Source organism: Budorcas taxicolor, chromosome 2 (genome assembly GCF_023091745.1).
Source record: "Budorcas taxicolor isolate Tak-1 chromosome 2, Takin1.1, whole genome shotgun sequence".
NCBI lineage: Eukaryota > Metazoa > Chordata > Mammalia > Artiodactyla > Bovidae > Budorcas > Budorcas taxicolor.
The window spans coordinates 147,372,092-147,390,125 of record NC_068911.1 but is presented as its reverse complement, the minus strand read 5'-3'; the positions used below and the strand labels follow the sequence as shown (position 1 = coordinate 147,390,125).

At 42.9% G+C, this 18,034-nt stretch overlaps 1 protein-coding gene across 1 annotated transcript in view; it reads left to right on the top strand.

Moving 5' to 3' along the window:
* The first annotated feature begins 7,060 nt into the window (after positions 1–7,060).
* BARD1 (BRCA1 associated RING domain 1) overlaps positions 7,061–18,034 on the top strand; it is an 87,318-nt gene continuing 76,344 nt past the window's right edge. Inside the window, exon 1 of the mRNA XM_052635921.1 lies at positions 7,061–7,203. Coding sequence (XP_052491881.1) covers positions 7,061–7,203 — 143 coding nt within the window. The remainder of the gene's footprint in view (positions 7,204–18,034) is intronic.

The following is an 18,034-nucleotide window of genomic DNA, read 5'->3' as shown; positions in this document are numbered from 1 at the left end:
AGTTATAGGTAGAGAGCAGACACCACCCTCCTAGATGCGGGGGAGGTTTGTTCTACTCCATCAATTACCACATTCGATTGTTCTTTATCAATTATTTTCAAACTGCATTTTCTGGGGGGAGCTCGAGGTTTCATAGAGGTCCTTGAAAACAAAATTTATATCCGTCAAGGAGAAAGCACTCAAAAGAACTGAGGTGGTGAGTTCACTGCATGACATCATAATTAAAGGCCAGAGAAGAACTAGTGTACATGCTAAATTTGTGGGATAGCTTACATTCCATGGGCTGAGAGTCTGGGTATTATGCTTCTCCCATTTTGCTTGTTATATATGTTCATCTGAATGAATATGAGGAATTTACTATTTGTAAAATACTTCAAACACAACAAACAAGTTAGCATTTAGACTGTTTTCAACAAATGGTTATACTGAGCCTGAATATTGGGAAAGAGGTCCAGGCACAAGATGCCTTTGGAATAAGTAAAAGTGGTTCAGTCATGTCCGACACTTTGTGACCCCATGGACTCTACAGTTCATGGAATTCCCCAGGCCAGAATACTGGAGTGGGTAGCCTTTCCCTTCCCCAGGGGATCTTCCAGCCCAAGGATTGAACTCAGGTCTCCCACATTGCAGGAAGATTCTTTACCAGGTGAGCCACAGGGGAAGCCTATTTGGAATAAAGTGGAATTCATGCTTGTGCTCAGTCTCACTCTTTGAGGCTTCTCTGTCCATAGGATTCTCCAGGCAAGAATACTGAAGTGGGTTGCCATTTCTTACTCCAGGGGATCTTCCCAACCTAGGGATGAAACCTATGTCTCTCGTGTCTCCTATGTTGGCAGGCAGGTTCCTTAGCACTGTGCCACTTGGGAAGCCCAAAGTAGAATTATAGATGATAGTCACAGTGAGGAGGGGGTGGGCATGGAGAGAGCAGAATGGGTAAGTAGGCTAGAGCAAGCCAATTTGTATCATTCAGATTACCTCCTGGTACCAGAGTGTTACACTGGGGTAGGATGAATAATTTTGGAAGAGTCTAAGGTTCTGGGAAATAATGCTTAATTGGAAGAAGAGAACCAAAGACTAGGAGTGAAATGAAGCAGCAAACCTGAACTCAAGGATTCAGGAGGTCCTTGCAGAGAAACAGAAAGGGACATAAGATATTAACTATTTTGTTGTTCAGTTGCAAAGTTGTGTCTGACTCTTTGTGATTCCATGGCCTGCAGTATGCTAGGCTCCCCTGTCCTTCACATCTCCCGGAGTTTGCTCAAACTCGGGTCCATTGAGTTGGTGATGCCCTCCAACCATCTTATCCTCTGTCGTCCCTTTCTCCTTCTGCCCTCAGTCTTTCCCAGCATCAGGGGCTTTTGTAATGAGTTGCCTCTTCACATCAAGTGGCCAAAGTATTAGAGTTTCAGCTTCAGCATCAGTCCTTCCAATGAATATTCAGGGTTGATTTCCTTTTGGATTGACTGGTTTGATCTCTTTGCAGTCCAAGGGACTCCTTGTCTTTTCTAGCACCACAACTCAAAAACTTCAATTATTTGCCACTCAGATTTCTTTATGGTCCAACTCTCACATCTGTGCATGACTACTGGAAAAACCATAGCTTTGACTATACAGACCTTTGTCAGCAAAGTGATGTCTCTGCTCTTTAATACGCCATCTGCTGCTGCTGCTGCTGCTGCTAAGTTGGCTTCAGTTGTGTCTGACTCTGTGCGACCCCATGGTCTGCAACCTACCAGGCTCCAGGCAAGAGTACTGGAGTGGGGTGCCATTGCCTTCTCCATTAATACGCCATCTAGGTTTTCATTTTGGAGAAGGCAACGGCACCCTGCTACAGTACTCTTGCCTGGAGAATCCCATGGACGGAGGAGCCTGGTAGGCTGTAGTCCATGGGGCCGCTAAGAGTCGGACACGACTGAATGACTTCACTTTCACTTTTCACTTTCATGCATTGGAGAAGGAAATGGCAACCCACTCCAGTGTTCTTGCCTGGAGAATCTCAGGGACGGGGGAGCCTGGTGGGCTGCCGTCTATGGGGTAGCACAGAGTCGGACATGACTGAAGTGACTTAGCAGCAGCAGCAGCAGCAGCAGGTTTCATTTAGTTTTGTCATAGCTTTTCTTCCAAGGAGCAAGCATCTTTTAATTTCATGGCTGCAGTCACAGTCTGTAGTGATTTTGAAGCCCAAGAAAATAAAATCTCTCACTGTTTCCTTTATTTCTCTGTCTATTTGCCATGAAGTGATGTGAAGATACCATTTCGCCCTTTTAAAGCAGAGAAGGGATATTGTTAATGCCCTAAGCTAAAACTCCACCGGAATCCTATATGTGGACTAGATTTCCCAGGGGAGGTTTTCTTTAGGAGCAGAATTGCAGGATTTCACACATTGTTCATGGACCTCATCCTGAAATGTTGCTCATCTTTTTACCTGCACGCCCAGTGGACGTGTGAGAAAGAACCGGCTCTTGAAATTCAGGATCCAGGGCTGGGAGGAAGAGTTGGTTTAAAAACACATATCCCATCTCAACTAAAAGCTAAGCATCAGCCAGCTGAACTGCAGCACTGTGGGGTTGGAAGTAAGGAAATGGAAGGGGAAGTGGCTGATGGAAGAATAACTGCCTATTCTTTTGACCGGTTAACTGTGGCCACCACAAAACAGCTGCCAAGAATTTTGTGAGGTTAGGGGGTGGGAGGTATTGGAGCAGTGGTGGTGGTTTAGTCACTAAGTTGGGTCCAACTCTTGTGATCACATGGACTGTAGCCCTCCAGACTCCTCTGTCCATGGGATTTCCCAAGCAAGAATACCGGAGTGGGTTGTCTTTTCCTTCTCCTGGGGATCTTCCTGACTCAGAGATTGAACCTCTTACATTGCAGGTAATCTCCTGCATTCCTGGAAGATTCTTTACTGACTGAGCCACTGGGGAAGACCTAGGGAGCAGTGGTAGAGGGAAGGAAAAAGGAAACAAATAGGAGAAAGAACTCATTGCACCTGCATCATAATTTACTTAATAGCACTATGAATAGACCAGTAACAATTATTTGGTTCTCAAAGCATTTGACCAAAATGTGAAATTTTCATTTACGCTGATCACAAAGTAAAGTATGCCCTGATAAAAAATAAAAGGCATCTGCTAAAAGTATTCAATGTATTTTAGGATAAGTAAAGCATTCACAGTACCAGTCATCTTCACATTGGTTTTGGGTACTTATGATGTAGGCGATTTTACGTTTATCCTATTTAATAATCTGACAAATCTACAGGATAAATCGCTATTTTGCGAGTAAGGAAACAAATTCTTAGAGAACTTAGGACTTGGTGTAAATCACACAATTATTCAGTAGAGGAAGTGGGATTAGAAGTAGGGCTGTCTGAGATGCATGGAAAAAGACAGTCTTGTGCGTATCTACAATGGAATACCACTCAGCCATGAAAAAGCAATAACGCCATTAGCAGCAGCATGGAAAGATCTAGAGATTATCAACTAAGTGAAGTGAGAAAGAGACAAATATCATATGACAACACTTTGTGTAATCTAAAGTACAACATAAATGAAACAGAAACAGACATTAAAAACAGACTTGTGGATCCCAAGGGGGAGGGGGTTTGGGGGGAGGGACTGAGACTTTTCCAAACTATTACATATAGAATGAATAAACAATAAGGTCCTACTTCATGGCACAGGGCATTATATTCAGTATCCTGTGATAAACCATAATGGAAAAGAACATAAAAAAGAATATATATATATATATATATATATATATATATATGAAAAGTGTGGAAAGTGTCATTCTCTTTCCAACTGTGTTCCACAGTTGTGTCCAACTCTTTTCCACCTCATGGACTGGAACTGCCAAGTTCCTCTGTCCATGGAAGTCTCCAGGCAAGAATACTGGAGTGGATAGCCATTCCCTTCTCCAGGGGATGTTCCTGACCCAGGATTCAAACCTGGGTCTCCTGAATGACAGGCAGAGCTTTACCTTCTGAGTCACCAGGGAAGCCACAGAAAAAGTTAATACAACATTGTAAATCAACTATACTTCATTAAAATTTTTAAAATTATGATAAAAAAAAGACTGGCTCCTGAAATTGCCAACTAATTCTCTAAGTTCATTTAACATTTTAAGTTTGCTAAACAATAAACTGTGGAAAATTCTGAAAGAGATGGGAATACCAGACCACCTGACCTGCCTCTTGAGAAACCTGTATGCAGGTCAGGAAGCAACAGTTAGAACCAGACATGGAACAACAGACTGGTTCCAAACAGGAAAAGGAGTACGTCAAGGCTGTATATTGTCATCCTGCTTATTTAACTTCTATGCAGAGTACATGATGAGAAACGCTGGGCTGGAGGAAGCACAAGCTGGAATCAAGATTGCCGGGAGAAATATCAATAACCTCAGATATGCAGATGACACCACCCTTATGGCAGAAAGCCAAGAAGAACTAAAGAGCCTCTTGATGAAAGTGAAAGAGGAGAGTGAAAAAGTTGGCTTAAAACTCAACATTCAGAAAACTAAGATCATGGCAGATAGATGGGGAAGCAGTGGAAACAGTGTCAGACTTTATTTTTTGGGGCTCCAAAATCACTGCAGATGGTCATTGCAGCCATGAAATTAAAAGATGCTTGCTCTTTGGAAGGAAAGTTATGACCAGCCTAGACAGCATATTAAAAAGCAGAGACATTACTTTGCCAACAAAGGTCCGTCTATGGTTTTTCCAGTAGTCATGTATGGATGTGAGAGTTGGACTGTGAAGAAAGCTGAGTGCTGAAGAATTGATGCTTTTGAACTGTGGTGTTGGAGAAGACTCTTGAGAGTCCCGTAGACTGCAAGGAGATCCAACCAGTCCATCCTAAAGGAGATCAGTCCTGGGTATTCACTGGAGGGACTGATGTTGAAGCTGAAACTCCAGTACTTCGGTCACCTGATGCGGAGAGCTGACTCATTTGAAAAGACCCTGATGCTGTGAGGGATTGGGGGCAGGAAGAGAAGGGGAAGACAGAGGATGAGATGGTTGGATGGCATCACCAACTCGATGGACACGGGTCTGTGTGGACTCTGGGAGTTGGAGATGGACAGGGAGGCCTGGCGTGCTGTGATTCATGGGGTCGCAAAGAGTCGGACACGACTGAGTGACTGAACTGAACTGAAAGCTTTTGTCTGCAAATTGTCAACAACGGCTTAACAGGGTTAAAAATCAAGGATTAACTTCTTGGCTACCCCTGAGCTTAAATGTGTTAATAAATGCATGCTCAATTGCTCACTTGTGCCTGACTGTGCAACCTCACGGACTGCAGCCCACCAAGCTTCTCTGCCCATGGGATTATCCCAGCAAGAAAACTGGAATGGGTTGCCATATCCTCCTCCAGGGTATATTAATAAATGTTTTAGGCCACAATGGAAAAAATTATTATAAAAAGAATATCCTTATAAAAATTTTGAAATTTATAACATATATAAAAATGTAAATATATACTTATATATAAATAGAAACATATGAATAATATATATTTACATATAATTTATATGGCTTCTCTGGTGGTTCAGACGATAAAGAATCCACCTTCAATGTGGGAGACCTGGGTCCGATCCCTGGGTTGGGAAGATCCCCTGGGGGAGAGCCTGGCTACCCACTCCAGTATTCTTGCCTGGAGAATCCTATGGACAGAGGAGCCTGGTGGGCTACAATCCATGGGGACGCAAAGAGTCAGACAGGACTGAGTGACTAAGCACGTAATTTATATATATACATATGTGTGTGTATATATATATGTGTGTGTGTGTGTGTGTGTGTGCTTAGTTTCTCGTGCTATCGTAGGTCAGTTAAAATCTTTAGTTTTTTCCTTCCACTTCTACTAACCATGGGTTTATTTGGAAATGTTTTAGACAGTTGCAGTGTAGCTTAAAGATTGAAGGGGACTTGGGGCGACACTGGTGAATCAGCTAGAAGGTGATGGGGAAAATCTAGGCTAAAATGATACAACTGGACCTGTTGTGACGACAGAAATGGGAAAATTTGCGAGTAAGTTGGGGGGAAAAATGCAAAGATTTGGCAGTGGAGTGGATGGGGGCGGGTTGAGGGGGTGAGTAGTAGTTAGTGTCTGGGTATATCTAAGTGAAGTTGCTCAGTCGTGTGCGACTCTTTACAATCCCATGGGCTGTAGCCTAACAGGCTCCTCCGTCCGCGGAATTTTCCAGGCCACTCCAGGGATCTTCCCGACCCGGGGATCAAACCCAGGTCTCTCGCATTGCAGGTGGACGCTTTACCCTCTGAGCCACCGGAGAAGTCTGTCTGTATATATGGCGATCACAGAAAAGCCTGGGGTGGGGGTGGAAGAGGAAGTAGGGAAAGAAAATAAAGATACTTTCTTAGGAATCAAGAGTGGCATCTTCAGTGTCACAACAAAGCTTTTCCAAACAAAGCAGCTGTCGAAATAGCACTCCTTATAGGGCTTCCCTGGTGGCTCAGACGGTAAAGAATTCGCCTGCCAATAAGGAGACCCAGGTTCCATCCCTGGGTCCGGAAGATTCCCTGGAGGAAGGCATGGCAACCCACTCCAGTTATCTTGCCCGGAAAATCCCATGGACAGAGGAGCCTGGCGGGCTACAGTCCACGGGGGTTGCAAAGAGTTAGACACGACTGAACGAGTAACATAGATAATACTTAAAACTTCTCGGCTTGTGACTTTCCATTGATTAAATTCAGTGAAAGTTCCTTCGAATCGTCTCAGTTTTTTGCATTTATCCCTCCAGACAGCCTGTGGCCCCGCCCCCTTTCCCTCCAACACAAGGGTTCTGCGGCGGCCGCTCCCCCTGTCCAGGCCCCGCCCCACCAGCTGGCGTGCCCCTGCTTTTGGCGCGTTTCGGCCTTGCTCCGCCCACCCCGCGCGCCCCGCCCATCCCGCGCGCCCCGCCCCCTAGGCGTCCCGCTGGCCCAGACCTAGGAACTGCTTGGGCTGCGGGCGAAGAGTCGGGTCGCCGGTCTCCGGTGTCTCGGAGGTTGGCCCGAGTTCTCTCAGCCTCCCGCCTTCGGAGGAGCCTACCCCGCGAGGGCGGGGCGATGCAGGGGAACCGGCAGCCGAGGGTCCGCTCTGGGAACCAGTCTCATCCTGCGCCCGCCATGAAGCCGGCAGGTCGCGGGGCCTGGGCCCACAGCCGCGCCGCGCTTGACCGGCTGGAGAAGCTGCTGCGCTGCTCACGCTGGTAAAGACCGATTCTCGAGGGGGCTTCCGGGAGGGCCGCAGCGCGGCCAGGGGTCTCCTCAAACCTCCGATTTCCTCCTTTCATTCCCGCTTCCCTTCCCGTCCCCTATTTGGGCGGGCGAGTAGTGTTAATACATGCCCGGGGCTCTGGCCTGCTGCAGTCTAGGGGTCTCAAAGAGTTCCACACGACTTACGACTGAACAGCAACAGGGATCTGGTTCTCCCCCGTCTGGCCCCCATTCAATCCTTTTCGGGCGACTTTCTGCCTTTCAGTTGCACCAAACACCATCTAAGATGGTAGTTTTTGAACTTTAGCGGGCAAAAGAGTCTAGAGGTGTGGCTAAAGAGGAGGATCCCAGTTCCCGCCTGCAGTTTGAATCGGTAGGGCTGAGGCATCTGCACTGTTCACCCTGCCCCAGGTTCTTGTGTCCAGGGTAATTTCCAAACCTTAGGCCCAGGGCTGTAAGGTTTGAAGAGGCCCGCTAAATATAAAGCAGCAGTCACTTTGCTGAACTGGCTCCTTTGATCAGATCTCCGTCGCAGCCTTGTTTGGGGAGGGGGAGTTTTGGGTACCCTTGTTGGCGATTGAAGATGCCAGTGTAATGGACACTGCCAGTTGCGCATTCAATTCCACATTTCCTTGGTTTGATCAGACTGTGTGGCTTGGGATTCCAGCTCCTAGAGATGCTGTGTGTTATTAACTTTTGCTTGTTTTCCTTCATACTGTTAGACACCATGGGAATCCTTTCAAGGTTTTCATTCCATCATTTTTATGACTGGTACTCCTTGCTTCTCCTTTTCCTGTAGCTTCTCCTTTTCCTGTAGCTTCTCCTAATATAGAGGTCAAGAAGGTTTATAAAACCAGAAAAGGGTTTATCTCACTTTTGCTGCTCAAAAATCATTTATTGAGTCCCTGCTGTGTGCACAGCTCAGTATTTCTGCATCACTATCACTTTGGCAGCTTTTCTCCCTGCTTGTGACTATTCTATCATATTTCTTTTTTGGACTTTGTTTTCTCACTGTGATTTCCAACTTGCAGAACTTAGTTGTACAGAAAGCATAAGTAATATAGCAACTTTTTCAAACTGAAAGGACTTAACTGTCAAGAGTTTTGTACTTATATTTTGTTTTACAAAAACTCTAAAACTTGTGATGAAATGACATCGTGACACTAGAAAAGTGGCGTGTTTGTATATGAAGACATTCTGATTGTGTGTGTTTTCCCATAGCTCACAGGTCATCCATCTGAGAATAAAAAAATTCAAACAAACCGGCTCTACCGGCTGTTAAAACAGAAGCAACTGTAGTCACACCTTTAAAAGTCAATGAAAGTTAGACATTCAGATGGTACATTTCAGTATGGAAGGTGCGAGGGTAGCAACATGTTGCTTCATTAGACAGTAGAGTTCAGCTGTTGGGGTGGCCATTGTGATTATCATAGGACAAGTGATTGACAATAGTTGTCTTTTTTTTTTTTTTTTTTTTGGCTACATTCGGTCTTAGTTGCTTCATGTGGGACCTTTTTCTTTTTTCGTTTTGTTATGTGAGAGATCTTTCCTTGGCGGCACATGGGGTCAGTAGCTGAGTCACTTGTGGGCTTAGTTTCTGCAAAACTTGTGGGATATTAGCTATCCAACCAGGGACGGAACCACATTCCCTGCATTGCAAGGCAGATTCTTAACCACTGGACATCAGGGAAGTCCTACAACAAGTGTCTTATAAACATACAAAAATACAGTCTGCTTGCTGAATGGTTTGGGAGGAAGGTGGACAAAAGAGGTAATCTATAGGAATAATCTATAGGTTGTACTGAAATCTAATAAGGCCAGTTTCAGTTTTATCCCCTACCAGTATTTTTCCAGTTTTATTAAAGTGAGCAAACAATAAGAGCCAAAAAAGACTGAAAGTAGACATCGGTAACTAGGGCTAGATTTTTAATACAACTCATCCTGCATGGTTAATAATATTTAACTCCAGTGATTGAAAGCACAAAATTAATATGTGAACCACTGATGGATTAACTAAATCTTAGCTATTCCTTTTGTGCTTATTTTAACATAGGGCTCTGCAAACTCTCTAAGGGTCATATGGTATATATTTAAGGCTTTGCTGGCCACACAATGTTCTTTTGTTTTTTACAACCCTTAAAAACATAAAAAAATTCTTAGCTCAGTTCAGTTCAGTCGCTCAGTTGTGTCCAACTCTTTGAGACCCCATGAATTGCAGCACTCCAGGCCTCCCTGTCCATCACCATCTCCCGGAGTTCACTCAGACTCACATCCATTGAGTCAGCGATGCCATCTAGCCATCTCATCCTCTGTCATCCCCTTTTCCTCCTGCCCCCAATCCCTCCCAACATCAGAGCCTTTGCCAATGAGTCAGCTCTTCGCATGAGGTGGCCAAAGTACTGGAGTTTCAGCTTTAGCATCATTCCTTCCAAAGAACACCCAGGGCTGATCTCCTTTACAATGGACTGGTTGGATCTCCTTGCAGTCCAGGGGACTCTCAAGAGTCTTCTCCAACACCACAGTTCAAAAGCATCAATTAAAAACATAAAAAAGTTCTTAGCTCAAAGGCTGTACAAAAATAGGCTTGATTTGGTGCATAGGCAATAGTTTGCAAAACTATTTTAGAACATCTTAAGGTTAAAAAATCCTTTTTGATGGAAAATTTAGCGTCAGATAGGGTTTAGTGTTTAGAAATGATTAGTGTTCCTCTTCCTGTCACTGCACATTTGACATTGTCTGTGGCGAGTAAAGTATGGGAGAAAACCAGCCCAGTCTTCCCACTTATGCTTTGCTTAGTGGCTGTATCATAGCTTGAAAGGAGCAACTCAGGATGCCCTGTTTCTTGCTTTTGCTACCCATCATTCAAAACAAAGTCATATTATCTGCAATTGTGTGTCAGTATGTCCTTTTTATAGAGCTTCACAGTTTTACTCAGTGGGCTAGTGATTACCCCAATTACCCTCACATTCAGCTTGCAGCTGTTATCCATCTCCCATTCCCAGCTGTCACCTGTCCTGTGTAGAACATTATATCTGTTTTGGAGCAAGCATTACTGGTGGGTGAGGGTGGATTGGCTACATTACAGGGCATCCTTTCTTGACCTTTAATAGGAGTATGACTTGAAGGCGAAACTGATGAAATTGTTCAAGAGGCCAGATGTGACATTTGTGTTAAGTGCATGCCTCACAACCAAATAGTAGCTATTTAAAGATTTGCAAAAATGCAACAGGAAGACTGTCGTTTGAGAGGCTGACAGAAAGCATGAGAATAATGTGTTCCTAAAGGAAGCAGGAATTAGGGAATGTAGTGTGAAAGCCCAGGTGTCATTTGACACTGTTTTGTGAGATAAAATAATTGATATATTTTTTTGGTGGGGGTTGGAGTTTAGCATCTACCACAATTTTAACTTGGAATTCTGGTGACTTTTAAAAAAATTGAAGTGTAGTTGAAGTGTAGTTGATTTACAACGTGTTGTGTTATTGTCTGGTGTACAGCAAAGTGATTCAGTAATATATGTACATTTTTTCATATTTTCCATTATGGTTTATTACCATAAACCATTGATACTGAATATTCTCTGTGTTATACTATAGGTCTTTATTAGGTCCTTATTCTAATGATTAGGTCCTTATTCTAATGATTAATCTAATGATTATTAGGTCCTTATTCTAATGATTTTTTTAAGTCAACTTTTAGTAAAAAGTAAAAAGTAAAAATGTAAAAATGTAGTTTTGTGTTTTTTAAGATAGGCGATTTTATTTTTCTAAATTATCTCTGGTCATTTTATTAATAGTAAAGGTGATTGACATTGTTTTGAAGTTGTATAGCTTAGTAGTTAAGAGAATGGATTTTGGATCCTGGCTTCAAATCCTGGCTCAGCGATTTTGGACAAATTATTTCATTTTTATATATTTCCTTTTCTTCATCTGCGAGATGAGTTAGTAGTTTTTACTTTGTAAGTTTGTTAAGGGAATTAAATGAGTTAATATTTATAAGGTACTCAGAGCAGTGTGTGTTCTGTTTGAATTGCTATATGGATGCTTGTAAAATAAAGGATAGAATTCCTGATGCCAGCATCAGGAATTTGTCTTTCTTCATTAGTTCTGATTGTTCAGAGGCAGTTTTTTACAGGCCATCCATCCTTTAATGGGATGATTATTGCCTTCATTGTTAGGACGATGAGGAACTTCGAGGCACCTGTGTGTTCTGATGCCCTGAGGCTTTCCACCCTCAAGGAGGGTATCTTGAGCTGTAAGAGGTGAAATGTGTCACCCTAACACACAATCTGGGAGAAGGCAATGACACCCCACTCCAGTACTCCTGCCTGGAAAATCCCATGGACGGAGGAGCCTGGTAGGCTGTAGTCCATGGGGTCGCTGAGGGTCGGACACGACTGAGCGACTTCACTTTTACTTTTCACTTTCATGCTTTGGAGAAGGAAATGACAACCCACTCCACTGTTCTTGCCTGGAGAATCTCAGGGATGGGGGAGCCTGTTGGGCTGCCATCTATGGGGTCACACAGAGTCGGACACGACTGAAGTGACTTAGCAACAGCAGCAACACACAATCCAGGGTAAATTAGGGGATGCAGAAATGAATACTTGTGCAGGGCCAATGGAGGAAAGCTTCCTGGGCTTTTGAATTGGGGTTTAGATAGATTTTTATAGGTGGATCCAGATAGAAGATTATAGCACATGAAAATATGTGGAAAATTATATAGAATAGGAAGGGAGTGAGTCAGGTGGGCAGAGTTAGGACAAGGTCAGATCCTAGATTAGAAGCATTGTTACTCCCTAAGGAGAGCCACTTGTGTAACTTTCCCTGGACTCTGGCATCCTCCTAAGTAAAATGAGGAAAATGGATGACTTGATTTTTCGAACTCTTTCCTGTTCTCAGATTCTGGAATTATTAGCATGTTTTGGATGCAAAATATCATTTAAAACTTTTTAGTTAAGTTGGATATACACATAGAAAAAGACCATTGTATCATGTCCTCCAAATTGTGGGATTTATTTACTTCTGTGGTCTTTTGGTTTCTTTGATTGGCACCTTTCTCTTTCACTGATACTACACATTTCAGAAGGGTAGGTCCACATTTGCCACAGTGTTGGACGTATAGTTTCTTAGTGTTTGTTAAATTAAGATATTAAAGCATCTAGGTTAAGTTTACATTGCAGGTGTGAGTACCAGAGGACCTGGTCAGTTCATTTGAAATGCCAGGAATCCTCCATAGGTTCCTGGGGGATAATTACCCATAGTAAACAGTGACTAAGGCTTCATCATCACATCCGGTCCCATCATTTCATGGCAAATAGATGGAGAAACAATGGAGACAGTGACAGACTATTTTCTTGGGCATCCCAAATCACTGCAGACGGTGACTGCAGTTATGAAATTAAAAGATGCTTGCTCCTTGGAAGAAAAGCTGTGACAAACCTAGACAGAGACATTACTTTGCCGACAAAGGTCTGTATAGTCAAAGCTATGGTTTTTCCAGTGGTCATGTACAGATGTGAGAGTTGGACCATAAGGAAGGCTGAAAGCTGAAGAATTGATGCTTTTGAACTGTGGTGCTGGAGAAGACTCTTGAGAGTCCCTTGGACTGCAGGGAGATCAAACCAGTCAATCCTAAAGGAAGTCAGTCCTGAATATTCATTGGGAGGACCAATGCTGAAGCTGAAGCTCCAATGCTTTGGCCATCTGATCCAAAGAGCCCAATCATTGGAAAAGACCCTGATGCTGGGCAAGATTGAGGGCAGGAGGAGAAGAGGACAACAGAGTATAAGATGGTTGGATGGCATAACAGACTTGATGGACATGGGTTTGAGGGAGTTGGTGATGGACAGGGAAGCCTGGCGTGCTGCAGTCCCACGGGGTTACAAAGAGCTGGACAGGAGTTAGCAACTGAACGAAACAACAACAACAAGGCTTCAGGGCAGATGTAAAGGTGCAGGTCTTTCCCCTGTGGATTTAGAGCTAGAACCAAGACATGCGCAGTCCTGTTACAGGCTACACAGACCTGGTGTTATATAGGGCTTGTGACTGCTGGGGAAACTTACCAGAGACATTGAGCACCTTTTAGTTACTGACCTCTGTAGCAGAGGAGATGGTCTTGCAAGTGAAGTTACTGTTATGCAGGTCTGAGGCTGAGGAGAGTTTCAGGCTCAGTGCAAATTTGAAAGTTATCAGCAAATACATGGCAATCGAAAGCATACTCCCGGAAGTAAGTGGGAAAGAGGGTATAAAAATGTCGACTTAAAAAATAGTCACAACCTAGAATTTGAGAGTTATGTTTTATTCAGTGGGAATTTTTAGGACTTCAAGCACTGGAGACAGCATGTCAGGTAACCCTGAGAGTATTGCTTGGGGGCTGGGAGGAGTCAGTTTACATAGAAGTTTGCAACAAAAGGTGGGTAGTCTGAATATCAAAAGCATTTTTGTGAATTAAAATCAAATATCTCAGGTTAAGGAATTTAGCACTTTTCTGTGTATGGGAAGATGCAGGTCTGGGCTCACAGAAGTCATTCCTTTCAGAGGCATCTCAGCTATTTGGGGCCAGTAGCATCTGGGCTCCCTGAAGGGAGTGGTTGCAGGCTAATAACTGCTGGATTGGAGGTATTGTTTTCCTTCCTGGTTGCCCTTCAGGCTCAGACATTCAGGGTTGAAATCGCTGATGACTGTGATCCTTGTTTACTGATGTGTCAGGAATACTTCATCTATCAAAGGTGTCTAAGCCTTAAAACTCCGGAGAACCCACTCCAGTACTCTTGCCTGGAAAATCCCATGGATGGGGGAGCCTGGTGGGCTGCCGTCTATGGGGTCGCACAGAGTTGGACACGACTGAGTGCTTTCACTTTCACTTTTCACTTTCATGCACTGGAGAAGGAAATGGCAACCCACTCCAGTGTTCTTGCCTGGAGAATCCCAGGGACGGGGAATCCTGGTAGGCTGCTGTCTATGGGGTCGCACAGAGTCGGACACGACTGAGGCAACTTAGCAGCAGCAGCAGCAGCAGCAGCAGCAAGCCTTAAAACTCAGTATTTGAACATCAGGTAGGTGAAAGAAGTGAAGTGAAGTCAAGTCAAGTCGACTTGACTTGACTTGTGTCTGACTCTTTGCAACCCCATGGACTGTAGCCTACCAGGCTCCTCTGTGGGATTTTCCAAGCAAGAATACTGGGGTAGCCATTTCCTTCTCCAGGAGATCTTCCTGACCCAGGAATTGAACCCGAGTCTCCCGCATTGCAGACAGACGCTTGGCCATCTGAGCCACCTGGTAGGGGAAGTGATGCTTTAAGAACAGGAGCATCAGCAGTTACTTAGATACTGTTTTGCTTTGATAGAAAGGGAATATATCGGAAGACAAAATAACCGAAACTATTTGAGTTAGATAAACATAATATTCTCTGTGGCTTATCTGTCTCCTAATAGTAGATTCTATTCTATTAGACATTAGGGTATAGAATTCTATTAACCCCTTTGATGTTTGACTCACTGATTTATTCAATATTTATTGACACTAAATAATTAGATATGCAGATGACACAACACTTATGGCAGAAAGCGAAGAACTAAAGAGCCTCTTGATGAAAGTGAAACAGGAGAGTGAAAAAGTTGGCTTGAAACTCAGCATTCAGTAAACAAAGATCGTGGCATCCGGTCTCATCACTTCATGGCATATAGATGGGGAGAGAGTGGAAACAGTGTCAGACTTGATTTTTTGGGCTCCAAAATCACTGCAGATGGTGACTGGAGCCATGAAATTAAAAGATGCTCCTTGGAAGAAAAGCTAAGACCAACCTAGACAGCATATTAAAAAGCAGAGACATTACTTTGCCAGCAAAGGTCTATCTAGTCAAAGCTGTGGTTTTTCCAGTAGTCATATATGGATGTGAGAGTTGGACTGTAAAGAAAGCTGAGCACTGAAGAATTGATGCTTTTGAACTGTGGTGTTGGAGAAGACTCTTGAGAGTCCCTTGGACTGCAAGGGGATCCATTCTGTCCATGTCCATCCTAAAGGAAATCAGTCCTGAATATTTATTGGAAGGACTTATGCTGAAGCTGAAACTCCAGTACTTTGGCCACCTGATGCGAAGAACTGACCCATTTGAAAAGACCTTGATGCTGGGAAAGATTGAAGGCGGGAGGAGAAGGGGACAACAGAGGATGAGATGGTTGGGTGGCATGACCGACTCAATGGACATGAGTTTGAGTAAGCTCCGGGAGTTGGTGATGGGCCTGGAGGCCTGGTGTGCTGTAGTCCATGGGGTCACAAAGACTCGGACAACTGAGTGACTGAACTGAATAATTAGACATGAATTATTATTTTTCCGTGTGATTTACTTGAATCTGACATACAGAATAACTGTGCAAAATAATATGCTTTCCTGTCATTGTCCATATTCCTTTATTTGCTAACAATTTTGTTTTTTCCCCTTAAGAAAAAACCCAGATTGTGTAGTTCACTTGGTGAGCCTCTGTATTTTGGTAAGTGTGTTGGTCTACGCTTAAAATAGCATGGGGATTTTCTGAAATGCTTGAGCACTGTAGTAGCTGTCTAAATCAGCTAAATCAGGTCCAGCTCTTTTGTGACCCCATTGACAGTAGCCCTCTAGGCTCCTCTGTCCGTGGAATTTCCCAGGCAAGAATGCTGGAGTAGGTTGCCATTTTTTCCTCCAGGGCATCTTCCAGACCCAGGGATTGAATCCAAGTCTCCTACTTGGCAGGCGGATTCTTTACCACTGAGCCACCAGGGAAGCCCAGTAGCTATCTTGAGTGAGTTGAGTGAGTGAGTGAAGTTGCTCAGTCGTGCCCGACTCTTTGCGACCCCATGGACTGTAGCCTACAGGGCTCCTCTGTCCATGAAATTTTCCAGGCAAGAGTACTGGAGTGGGTTGCCGTTTCCTTCTGCTATCTTGCCTAATACTAAATAGCAGTTGATATCTCATGGAAATTTAGGGACCAATTCACTTCAGAAATAGGTCTGCCTCAGTATTGTGATCTCAACTGAATTTACTTTCTTTTTCTTCTCTGCAAAGAAAATTTTCTGTCAGTAAGACCTTTAAAAAAAAACAGTCTGTTTTCCCTACTTATTTCTTCACTTAGTTTTAATCCTCTGATTACAGGTCTTTCTAAATCAACTACATGTAAAGTAACAATAGTATGATGGCAGATGGAAAAAAGTAAAGTAGCTGAATTTTCAAGGTGCAGAAATCCTGTTACCATGCAAATGTATTTTCTTATTCCTCTGGCTTTTTTCCCCCTGTATATCAGACAAAATACAGGGTGAGGATAAAATAGAATTGCTAATATAAATGCATTTTTGTATGTAGTCTTCCACTTGATTCATGCACTAAGGATTTATTGAAATCACATGGCACCATGCTAGGTAGGTAATGGTGTGTTGGGGAGCTCAGAAAAAATGAAAGTCAAGATTTCTTGTCCGTAGGACTATGATCTATTTGGAGACTTAAAAAAAAAAAATGGAATCAGGGAGATAAAATACAAAATACTTAGTTTTCAACATTGGTTTCCGGAGCCCCCGCTTGATGCCCTGTGTGGAACTTTAGATTTTGTACTTAAGACACATGTTAACTTGGCTTATAAAGCTACCTAACTAGATTAGTAAGCCCCTTAGGAAGGAGTATAATGCAGTCAGCTTTGCGTCCAGTTTGTGTCTGCTGCAGGGTACAGATTCTGCAGAAGTGAATGGTATGGAAACAAAATTCCAAGTGTTTCTATGCTTCTTTGTTTAGTGTCACTTTTATTCTGTCATCCTGGAGAGTATTTGGAAAATGTGTTGGAAGAGGAGGAACTGGGGACAGTCTGAGCAGTCCTGGGCCTGGCATTGGACTTAAGGTGTTCGAGAAATGTTAACAGACACTGACTGGTGTGATAAGAGCAGTTTTTGCTTTGGAGTAACCAAATTTTGAAGAACTGTTTAAAACTGTGTTTTAAAACCTGAAAGTAATACATGTATATGCCAAAGAATTAACACAGTATATAGTCATTCAATATTTGTTAAGTGAATGACAAGTAAGTCTGAACTTTCTTCAAGAACCCACTGCGATCAATTACTTGTGTGTCCCTTAAGTGGTTCTCTGTTTGTATAAGCACTTTGTACCTCAGATGAGAGGATACAGTGACCAGGTAGATATGTCATGATTTATTTAACCATTTCCTCGGTAGAAATTTAGTTTTCAGTCTTGTGCTATATAAATACAGGACTTCGCCTAGAGTAAATGTCCTTGTCCATGTGTCTTTACATTAAAAATTTTAAAATTGAAATTATGCCTGAACACGGTTGACAAAATCAGTGGGACAAAGACTGTACTACTGTAATGAAATATTCTTTTGCCTTATTCCTATCTCCTTTGAGTTCTATACTCCAGGTACAGCCTCTTTCATCTCTTAATTCTTTTAACTTCCACGTGACCAAATGTGTTCCTATTGCTAGTTCTAGATTTTCTTTTTTCTGTTTTGGACATTATTTGTTAATTCCCTAACTTCCTACTCTGAAAGATGACTTTTCTGATTACCAGTGATCAACTTTCTACTATGGAAGATGACTGGATATCGTATTCAAAGGACAAAATAATTTTTAGTCATTACTGTGAAGACCTAATGCCTGTTGTCTTCCCTTGAGATGACTTATACTATTCTGAATTCTTTAAAAAATATGTATGTATATATATCTAACATTTTATCTTAGTCTCTGGAAGCTTTTGGTGTCATGTTTAGATAGATATCTTTACTATTTTGAAGTTTCAGTTTTGCAAGCATCTGAGATTATCTAAAAAATAAATTGCTGGCAGTAGAATAGT